A 12157-nucleotide genomic window follows, 5' to 3' on the forward strand; every position below is an offset into this window, starting at 1 on the left:
TATCTCTTCTGCTCCTTTGTCATTCAGTCTTATGGCACTTGTCACATTGCATTATGGTAATAGACACACTTTTTTTTTTTAACCAAAATCTCATGGTTCCTTTAAGGATGAAAGATATCCTGTCATTTTAATGTCCCTTCTAGCATCAACACAAGGCAGATCTTTAATAACTCTTCTTGGATAATTTAATAAATAGAAAGCAACTATCTCAGTGCAATATATCATCCCATTAACAATTTTCATTATAAATATGACCCATAACACTACATATATAACAGTCATTGTCTGAAGTACTTTATTGTTTATTTTCAAAGTAACTACTTACAGGAAATGATAAATTTTGAATATATGCATATATGTATGTAATTTATGTGTGTTTATATGTTTGCATATATGCATACATATGTATTATGTTAGTAACTTTCCATTACTGTGATAAAACTCCTGAAAAAATAACTCTAAAGATGAAAGATTTATTTTGGATCACAGTTTCAGAGATTTCAGTTCATGTTCATGTGGCCCCATTGCTGTGGGCTTGCAGAAGCAGAACATTATGGTGGGGAACAGGTAGGAAAGCAGAGTTGTTCACCTTAAATTAGCTAGGGGGTAGAGAAAGAGAAAGAGAGAGAAAGGAAGTAAATGGAGAAAAGATAAACTCTTCAAGGACACACTCCAGTGACATACTTCCTCAAACTATTCCCTACCTCCTAAAATTTCCACCACCTCCAAATAGCACCTCCATGTTGAAGGATCTAGGCCCTCAACACAAGAGCCTCTGGAGGACATTCCATATCCAAGCTCTAATAGTCTATCTCCATCCCCCAAAGCTCATATCCTCTCATAATGCAAAATTCACTTAATCCATATGCAAGAGTCCCCATAGTCTTAGCAGTTACAGCATTGCTCAAAGTATTATCTAAATCCTGAGGCAAATTCTTAGCTGTAATCCATATAAAAATAAGAAATCAAATTATGTACTTTAACATATGATGACACTGGGTAAACATTCCCATTCTAAACAGAAGGGATGGATTACCAAGGAAGAATCAGATCATAGTGACAATATAGCCCAGCAAGGCAAGTATTGTATCCTATAGATACACATCCTGCATCTAGGGTATATGATGGTAGGATGTGAATTCCAAAGGTCTTAGGCATCTGCCTTACTATCTGCAACAGACATGGTCACTCTCTTGAGCTGCCTCTGCTTGTTGTCTATATCTTTGCTCAGCAGACATTCCACATTCCTGAAATCTCTAATTTCCTGGGGTTTCTATTGCAGCTTTTTCTTCACTCTCAAAGCTTCATATATTGCTCTACCAGGGACTAACACAGGGATTCTGAACTTTCACACACTGCCTGGCTTCCCAGACTCCCTTTTGAAATCTGAGTGACTCCACAAGTCTTGTATTTTGCATACCTGCCAAACCAGCACCATTCAGATGACACCAAGGTCTGCCACCTATTCCATAGCTGTAGCAGGTGCCTGAATGACTAAGCGAATAAAATGAATCCTGGGGAAATAACTTTGTAGGTATCCCAGTATGAGACGGGGGCCTAGTTATACATTCTCAAAGCAAAGTCTTTGAAAGTAGTTTATAGTTTTATACTCTTCAGCCTGCAGTGGGTGGGTGGCATCAATTCCTGAGAAGCTCTCAATCTACCTTTCTTATCATACTGGTACAAAGTACTTGACTTCTTTTTAGTAGTGCTAATCTCTTTAGCAAGAACACCTTCCTTGGCTCCATTTTAAAGTATGCTTCTTTTTTGGCCAAAAAAAAAAAAAAAACTACAAATTTTAAAGTCCTTTTTCTCTGCTTTTTGCTCCCAAATATTGCTGAAAATCTTGTATAAAGCAGTTATACATACCCATGCCACTACCTTTATGCTGTGTTGCCTTGAAAACTCCTGTGCCAGATAAACCATTCCATTACTTAAGTTCAGCTTCACACGTGTTCTCAAGGCATGAACAAAATGTTGACAAGTTTGTTGCCAGAATGTAAAACACATGTCCTCTAGTTCCATTCCCAGTAGAATCCTCTTTCTCATCTAAAACTTCATCACTGCCCTTACTATCCACATTCCTCCCAGCATTCTGGTGTTCTGAGCTCATGTCAGAATTGTCTATTAAGGTCTCCTTACAATGTTCTAAGCTTTCTTCCCCAAACATTTCTAAACTTCTCCTAGTAACCAATTCCAAACATATTGTCAGGTATAGTCAAAACAATGACCCACTTCTCAGTATCAATTTTCTGTTGTTTATATTTTTATATAAACAATTTTAAAAAAATGAGAGATTTATTTTGTCTCACTGTTTCAGTCCATAGACACTTGATCCCATCACCATGGGCCTATGGTAAGAAAGAACATTATAGAGAGAACAATTTGGCAAAACAGAGATTTCTCACCTAATGGAGACAAGGATGAAGGAAAAAAGTGGAAAAAAAGAGAAAAAGAAGGAAAAAATAGGAAGGAATCAGGGACAGATATACCCTTTAAGGAAATGCCCCCAGTGACCTACTTCCTCCAAACAGACTCCAACACCTACATTTTTCTTCCACCACTTTCCAATAGCACCACCAACCAGGAATCAAATTTGCAACACATGAGCCTTTGGAGGGCATTCTAGATCCAAACTATAATGTGTGTGTGTGTGTGTGTGTGTGTGTGTGTTTATATGTAAATACACACACACACACTTATGCACACATGTACACACAGTGTATGTATGTATATATGTATGCATATACATATACTTTTGAATAAGTACACATATAAAAATAATAACAGGGCTGGGGTGGTAGCTCAGTGATAGAAAGCTTGCCTAGCACATGTGAAGCACTGGGTTCTATACTCAGCACCACATAAAAATAAATAAGTAAAATAAAGGTATTGTGTTCATCTATAACTACAAAAAATAAAAACAATAACAAATATATAAGTGATTCTTACGTGCAAAGCACTGATTTGTAAAAAGAAAAATTTGTATTCATAGTACATTTCTCGTGTAAAAGGAGTTCCTTTTATAAGTCTGTGCTTACAATAAAAAGAATAAAAATATTAATCTGTTATTCCTAGTCACCACAGGCTTACACAAAATAAAACAGTTGGGTTCATACTTTTAACTCACTTCACAAATCTCATATAGACAACCTCCTGGAGGTGACAGTCACCCTCTGATTGCAGTTGGTTCCAATTCATGTGCATGGGGTAGCAAAATGATTTGAAAACTAGCCTGAGGTGTCAGCCATAACAGGCATGACCTAACATGGAAAGAGGATACCAGTGATGCGTACATATCAGTTCTGCCAATTTTCCCCTTCAGGGACAGATCCCACTGATCCATTTTGACTGAAGGTATGATCTGAAGAGTTTTTGCATCTGTTCTGTTATCAAGTGTATAGAAAACAAACAAAACATTCTGGTACTAGAACATGAAGATATGCAAAAAGCACAGGATTTTAAGTTAATCATCTTAAGTTAGACATTTACTACATTATTTTCTAGCCATAAGAACCTTTGTCAAGTTATTTAGTTTCCTTGAGTTGCAATATTCTCCACCTTTATAAAATGGGTTAGGAGTATTAAATAAAATAATAGATATAAATCATCAGTCATATAGTCACTTCTCCATAAATGGTAGTTTTCTTAACTTCCCTTTTGGCCAATCTCTGTGATTGATTTTAAAAAAAAAACATTTAATTTCATGAGCAATTTAATAGGTTGAAGTTTGATGTAGAAGCCTAAATTTAATTTTAGTTTAATATGAACAAGAGTCACCTTATTTATATTATTTATCAGTGCAATACAAACATTATGAAAACAACAACTTAGTCCCAGGTACCTATTGAGAGGTTACAAATTATCTAAGAAATATGTAATATGTAGTTAAATGACCTTATATTCAAGATTTATTACATTCAAATTAATATTATTATTTTTATAGCAAAATTGCAAACCTGAAAAATGAAGGCTTTAAATTTTATAAATCTTACACTTTTGTTTTAGATGTTTTAGGGAGCTGCTTTGGCTCTGAATTATTAGCAATTTATTTTCCTCCTTCTTTGTTATGGTTTAGATAAGAGATCTCCCTCAAAAGTTCATCTGTGAGACAATGCAAAAAATTTTGGAGATGCTTTATGATAAAATTAACCTAATCAGCACATTAATCCACTTGAATGGATTAACTGCATTATAAAAGTAGGCAGGTAGGGTGTGAAGGAAGAAGTAGGTCACTGGGAGAGTGCATTTGGGGTTTATATTTTGTCCCTGGTGAGCAGAGTGCTCTGTCTGTCTGTCTCTCTCTCTCCTTCCTGGCTTTCATACTCTGAGCTACTTTCCTCTGCTATACCACTCTGCCATATCTGCCTCACCTCTGGCCTAGAGCTATGGAGTTGGATGACTATGGACTGAACCTCTGAAACCATGAGCCAAAATAATTATTTCCTTCTCATCTATATTGTTCTCTTGAGTCTTTGGTCACAGTGATGAAAAAGCTGACCAACACTTTTTTTTTTCTTTTACAACATTTCCAAACAGAGATGATCCTTTACTGTGCTTTCCTAGAGTATACTATAGAACTCTCATGGATTCCTAGAAAATAACTAATACCACCTTAGGTATCTCAGTAGTCATCCTGACTAGGCTTTTACAGACTGACATATGGATGTCTTCGATAGGTAGACATATTTGCACATAAGGTTTAAGTAGCAAGGAAAAAAAGTGTCACATTTGATGCTGATGAATTCTGGTAATGAGATTCTTGTTGGAGGAGGATTATGGGCACAGCCCCTTTTGGCAGCATTCCACAGAGAAAGGAATAGAAGCAATATGCTTACAGATGTTGATATGCCTGTTGCCTTGGCAACATTAGTCCCTGTCTTTGTGGCAGCATCCAGGAACACAGCATCTGGCTGCAACCCCATCTGTTATGCTGACTGCAGCATCTGCCTCCACCTTTTCTTCTGTTCATCTAGCTTGGGCTTCTCATCCTCTGCCTTACCTGTGCTATCACTTTCTGATTGCAACATCTGCCACTATTTGTTCTTGCTTCATATACACAACTTCAGGTGCTGTCAGGTGTCAGCTAAGTTTAGTGGCTATTGCACATAAATATACTTTTACCTGTGAAAAGCTGTTTCACTGAAGATGTTTTCCTTAGTCAGACTTTCTGTTCCCGTTATTTGAATGATTTCCTTAACAACTTCAAATTTGCCATTGTAGCATGCCCTAGATTTGAAGAAAATATTTTGATAAGTAAATACACGTCTCATATGACCTATGGAATTTTATCTAATACTCACAGGTGCAACGGGGTGTCTCCATAGATATTAACAACATGAGGCTGAACTTCCAAGTCACTTTGGAGCAGGTACTTCACTATATCATGGTGTCCGAATCGAGAACAGAAATGGAGTGGGACGTGGTCTTCATTATCCTGAGCATTCACTGTCACCAGAAAGAAAGCAATAGATACATTATCTGGAATCCACTGTATATATCACAGCCATCATATGTACTAGGCTGTGGACATTTTGTAAGTGCCTGAGAGACTCCTGGAAATTGCCAATTAATGATAATAATAGAGGAAATTAAGTGCAACCGATTTAAAAAGTTGAAATTCTATTCTATTGCCTATTACCACATTAAATAGACTTTCTTCTAGCTCCCATAAATTTTGTGGAATGCATCTAATCAAATATACCTTGCACGATAGAATGTTCAGGAAACTAATAAGCATCCAAAAAAAGATACTTGTTGCCTTATTTCCACACATATATCCTTTTGAATTGATTTTGTTTTTCCTATATAGGATGTCAAAAATTACAGATTCTGGCCAAAGAACTAAACCCAGGTATTTTTGGTTCAGCAGATTATTGGTTATACCTGGCAATTTGTTTATTTACAACATTGTTTAGGAGGTCCTGATGTATATCCTCAGTTGAGAGTCTGAGAGTCTCTATACTTCAATATACAAGGTATGTTATTGTGGGAGAAATATATATATATATATATAGTGTGTGTATATATGTGTGTGTGTGTGTGTGTGTGTGTGTGTATCCACACTTTAGAGGATACAGACCTAATTAAACATATTAACATAGACAAGTTACTTAAAATTCATTCGTTCACTCAGTAGTGGGAATTTGCTCTTGGCTTTGCCCAACCAGCTTCATGACAGCTTTTTATATTTGGGAAATGCCCTATACTGCAAGTACAGGCTAAGACTGTGTTCCATCACAGAATCTGAAAATGTGTTTTCCAAGATTATTTTGTATTTAGGGCTAAGATTAGGAAAGGGGGACAATATAGGGAGTTGTTGTCCTGGGATAATTCTTAACATGACCCTTTCATTCTCAACAGTGAGCTAGTTTGGACAATTATTTATAGTCTCTTCCAATCAACATACCGTATCAGGCTCTTTGGAGACAGTGGAGCTGATGACACATTAAACAGGGCCCAATCTATCCTGGCAATGTAGTAGTGGTGGCAATAGTTCTATTAAGTTTCCAGTGATAGCAATTCCAGCTACAGATTCAGTGTCTTGCATTGCTGGTTTTCCAAGCACAAGGTTGATATGTGTGTGCAGTTTTCATAGGACTGATTTTGTTTTGTAGTGTGATATTGGAAGTTGCTCCTCACTGTATTATAAACCTTCCTACCTACCCTTTTCTGGAGAAGAGTCTGTGTGCTGCTTGACATTTTAAATATATTCCTAATATGCTTAAATTAGAGTTAGCTTCCAATGCTTGAGAAAACTTGATTGATACTCTATTCCCTCAATAAGTTTTGAATGATCACATCGAGCCAGTCACTGTCCTAGGTGTTAGAGGTACTGATGTTTTATTAGTAATGATGAAGTAATACAACATGGTTGCAGGATGCTTAAAGGATTAAAGGAACATGTGGTTAGAAAGCATCTAATATTATGCCTATTACATAGTAGACAGATATTCAATAAGTTATTTTGTTTCCTAATTTCCCTCTTAAATTTTTCCTACATTCTAAGACCAATAAACTTATAAATGCAGAGTCCATACACTCAAATATAGTTTAAATGAATAGTCAGTAATTACAGGATTGAAATAATAAAAGCTAAACACTAAACTACCAAATTCTGGGTCTGACTTTAACTAAGTACTTTAACATTAAAACAGTTGCACTAAGTACTTTATAGATATTTATTTTAATATATGACTTCTTTGTTTACTTTGTAGAACCAAAAGAATTGGAGGCCTGAATTTTTTTAAAAAAATAATGAAAATAAGAAGGTAAAGCAAGGAAGGTAACAGTAAGTTTTAAAATTTTGCATCTAATTTTCGGCTATGATTGGTATAATCATCATATAACAATAAATGAACAACTATTTAGGCCTTCTTTAGTTGTATACTTTGTTGATAATCTTTCTCATTATCCTGTCCTGTATGATCTTAAGCCAAAGGAAAATATACAACAAAGTCCCTGATCTTCTCCTGAGGTTGTTATAGAAAAATAAATTTTTGAATCTTTTCAAAATTAATAAATAGCTCAGAAAGACACATCTCCTACAGAAGAATGTTTCTCATTCTTTTAATTGTCTTCCTTTTTGTGATACTTTCATTTGTTCACATTCTTTTTGAACACAGTCAATGGCATGAGTCAATGCATGAGAACAATTTGGAGTCCAGGACCTCTGGAAGGCCATTTAAGAGTTCTTGAGGTCCGGACAGAAAATTTTAAGGTAGAATATAGTGCAATATTCTATTAGTCCATAATTTGCCTTTAGTCATCTCAGCTCCGCCCAAAATACTTTTTCTCCTATTGAATCATTAAGACTTAAAGTAAGTTTTTTACTTGGTGAATTACATGCAGCGGACTAATATTCTCCCCATCAAAGAAGTAATGGGGAAATCAGGGGAAATACAGGATCAAACACAGCGTTTATATGAATGTAGCTGTTATTTGAGCTTCAATCATTGTGATTGACTTAGATTTTTTCATGGACAAGTTTGCAAGGACTAAACATGTATATGTTATTATATGTAATCCTCAAGAAAATTGAACCTCTGAATGATATTATATTTACTCTAACTCAATATATTATTGAGAAGCTTAGGTAAAGGAGACTTTCAAACAAAAAAAAATATGTAAATTGTCATAAGGAAAATATTTAGTGCCTATCCTCTACTCTGAAGAGAGTAAGTGCTCAGTAATATCTTTTAAAAGAAAAAAAAATGTTTGAATGGGTGGGTGGGATAAAATAATCAATAATTGATTATTGATCTTATAGATAAAATAAAAATTTTACATTAACCCCTTAATAGCTGAAAATCACAGAATATCTTAAAATATGTGTTTTGAATAAATATTTAATAATATATTTGTATAATATCCCCCCAAAGATATATTTTTTTTAAATAAAACACTCTTTTTACTGAATATATTGTAGGAATTTTTTTTTGTGTGTGAATTTCTGTAAAACTGGATTTATGTTGAAGGACTATGTTTATTAAAATAACTATAACATTTAATGCTGAGATGACAAAAATTAATAAATTCCAAATTTAAAATATTCTATCTTCAACCATGTCAAAATGATAAGTTTTGAAGACTGTATTACAGTTTTTTTAAAGAAGTCCAGTAATATTCTGACCTTTTCAACCTCATTTAGGAGATATTATATTTCTCTTTTTTCATTGCCCTCAGAGAAAAAGAAGCAGACCAGAGACTTAAAACATACCTGACTGAATAGGTCAGCCTTTGAACACATTAAAATGAAGAGTCTGCTTTCAGCATTACATTTTGGCCAATTTTGTAACCTGAATTTATTCTTATTTGTGACATTCTGTTACCATGGAAACATACTGTAAATACCAGATTTCAAATTGTTCTTCTTTTGGGGTCATTCATTTAATCTTCCTTTTACATCCATTTACCATAGGTAAAGTCTATATTTAAAGTAAATCATCTTGAGGCTTAGCTACATTTTGGAATAAGTGAACTAACTGGTAATATGTACTGTACAGTGTCCATCAGCATAGTAGACATTATGGTTTATTTATTTATTTATTTGTTTATCTATTTATTTATTTATTTTTGCAATTGGTTGAAGTGCAAAAGGGGCTTAAATATCAAATGTATATCAAGAGGAAATAAAAATACTTGAAAGTTTGATTCATGCTGTCTCTTGATTTTTACAAAAATTATTGAGTAGGAGGCATGTAGTACTTGTGTGAGACTGAAAGAAGATGTTAAAAATTATATTGTATGATGCTGGTATGTAAGGGGAGTATGGGTGTGCTACACATTTCAATGCCTTTTAAGCAGAATAGTCCTTTGATTCTGGAGACACGCTGATCACAAATGACACTCATTTTGACACTACTGAGTTTTGGAGTTGTGCAGAAGAATAAAAAGCTGAAGTTGGCATTGGTAATAAAAGGAAAAAGTGATGCAGTTTTTGACCCCTTAGAAGAGCAAGGCAGTTTCAAAAACATAATTATGTGTTCAGTGGTTCACAGAGGTGTACCTCTGCCTATTCTAAACTATCACAATGAAAGAGACAGCTTAAATAAACTCCAAGTAACAGTGTTCCTAGTGTTTTGACAACACATTATCTATAGTATAGATGCCTGTGTTACTGCAGAGTAGCTTATAGAAAACAATGCAAACTATGCTTCTCGTATTTTACAAAATAGTAATGCCTGTTTCTACCATGGAAACTGGAAACTACCCTCGCCTCTTGCCTCAGTTGTCTATAGGAGCTTTTCTGTTTTCTTTTTGAGTAGATAAAAATCATCGATTAGCTTTATTAGCTGAATATCAATCTGAATTTTGGACCAAGGAACTGGCAGTTCTACAGGTTTGACAACCATGTCCTTTCGGAAATGTGTATCATTCCTGTTGCAAAGGCCAGCAGCTCTTACAGCTGGGCTTTTAATTAGGTCTCTAGGGGGTCAATGGAAGAATGTTGGATATGCCTGAGAGAATTTAATGGCAAAATGTAACTCTCAGTGAATTTGTGTCAAAAAATAAAGTTCGTGAGGAATTTTTTTTTCAATAACTCTACTTTTAATCAACTTTCCAAAATTCATTTCTATAATTTTGAAAATAAAAAGGCAAGAGAGATTCTATTCTAGTAATTGAATTTGAAGTCCTTCCATATATTCTAAAGCCTTTTTTTCCAAATTGATTATATTCAAATTCTATGTCCAATAAAAATTAGACTAATATAATATTAAATATTGGAAAGGCAATGAACTATTGGAACTCTGATATATTACTGTAGGATTGAAAAACAGTACAAACATTTTGGAAAACTATCTGGAAACTTCCTAAAAATGTAAACATATGCATACTCCTTGATAAAGCAATTCTATTTCAATAAATGTACTAAAGAAAAATAAATGCATATATGTTCACAAAAACACTTGGATGATCTGACTGTGGAAATGTACAGGACAGTGAGTTTTCTCTGATTGTGGAGAGAGGTAGCAGAGTATGGGAGAGCAGTGTCTGAGATTGGAGCCTCTGATGACTCATGGCTGTGACATGCAGAGTCCCTGGGAAAGTTTCTGGGCAAAGGTGCAGGATGCCTAGCTGCTGTAGTAATGCCCTTCATGAGGAGGCTCTGTGCTAGGGTCTTATCAGCCTCAACCTTGAACTCAGACACTCAGCTCCTGGAAATATAGGAACTCTTGTTAGATACCCACAATGTTTCACCAAGTTCCACTGCTCCTGAACCTGTCTACATAATAGTAACTTTAAACAATGGACTTTCTTAAAACCTATACAAACCTCCTAACACTGTACATAGAAACTTAGTATATAACTGAGGAGTAAGCTGCATAATGTTGTAAACTCTGTAACCTGCCTAATGATACAATGAACAATAATGTACTACTGATGCCAGTGACCTAACATAACCTATTGATATAAATAAAGCCAGCAGCTTGGACAAGCAGCCATTTTGCCTCTGCATCTTGCCTCTGTGTCTCCTTTGACTTCTTTACCTTGGATCAGAATGTTGTTGGTAGTTTTATTCGTAAGAGCAAAACATCAGAAATATTAACAATTGTAGCATATTCAAACAAATTAATTTTAGCAATATAAAAAGTAAAGTATGACTTATGCAATATTATGAATAACTATTGAAATTAAGTTGTGAGCAGAAGAAACCTGTCACAAATTATATGAATTTTAAAAACAGACAAAACTGATCTATGGCAATAGATGCCCATATATTGAGGATCTTTGGTGGTTAAGGCTATTTAATGAAATAAAATAATAAGTGAATATACCTGAGTGAAAAAAATATTCTGTGTCTTGATCTGGGTGGTTTTTGCATAAATGTATACATGAGTAAATATTCCTCGGTATTTATACTAAAAATTTAAAAAATTTATATATGTAAATTATATGTCACTGAGAAAACAGCAGGAAAAACAACAATTTTGCCTAGGAAAATGTCTTACTTTATCAAGCCACCTAATATGTTGAGAACTGAGCTGAAACATGTAGAGAAGGAATCTCTTGTAGGTTTAATAAAAATATTTTTAAAAATAAATTATCATTTGTGGAACAAATTATCACATGACTGGAGGATTAGTCATTTTCAAGTTTATTCTCTAGTAAGAGAAGTACAAGTAAAGTAGTATATATAAAGTAAAAGACAGTAAATTTCTCCTTAATATATTATCTTACCATCTGCTTTGCTTCCATCTTCCATCAGAAGTTTTGCAATATTAAAGAATCCCTTTGCAGATGCTAGGTGGAGAGGTCTATCTCCAACTTCACCACTTACATTTACATCAGCTCCAAATTTCAAAAGGAGGCGGGTTACCTAAAGGAACCATTAACTTGAGATTAATGCAAAGAGTCAAGTAATAAAGGGAAGCTTTTGACCATTAAAGAACACTTCTATAAAGCTTTCTCTTAGGTTATTGTCACCAGAAAATAATAGAAAATCCTAACTCAACTAGATTGAACAACAAGGAATTTATTATTAGATTAGTTAACAGTTAGTCCTAAACCAGAACAACTGCAGGGTTGATTAATACAACAGCATAAGAACATTGTCAGAATTCAAGTTCTTTCTATCTGTTCTTCCATGCTCAATACCTTCACACTACCATCCTCATGGTTTCAAGAGAACTTCAGCAGCTCCATGTGTTATAAA

General features: G+C 34.4%; 1 protein-coding gene across 1 annotated transcript in view; it reads right to left on the reverse strand.

The window, feature by feature from the left end:
• The window catches only part of Tnni3k (TNNI3 interacting kinase), a 284120-nt gene that overhangs the window by 177916 nt on the left and 94047 nt on the right, over window positions 1-12157 (reverse strand). Inside the window, exons 7-9 of the mRNA XM_076862293.2 lie at window positions 11683-11821; window positions 5304-5448; window positions 5125-5229 (exon numbers count right to left, since the gene is read on the reverse strand). Coding sequence (XP_076718408.1) covers window positions 5125-5229; window positions 5304-5448; window positions 11683-11821 — 389 coding nt within the window. The remainder of the gene's footprint in view (window positions 1-5124; window positions 5230-5303; window positions 5449-11682; window positions 11822-12157) is intronic.

This window comes from Callospermophilus lateralis, chromosome 7, assembly GCF_048772815.1.
Source record: "Callospermophilus lateralis isolate mCalLat2 chromosome 7, mCalLat2.hap1, whole genome shotgun sequence".
Taxonomy (NCBI): Eukaryota; Metazoa; Chordata; class Mammalia; order Rodentia; family Sciuridae; genus Callospermophilus; species Callospermophilus lateralis.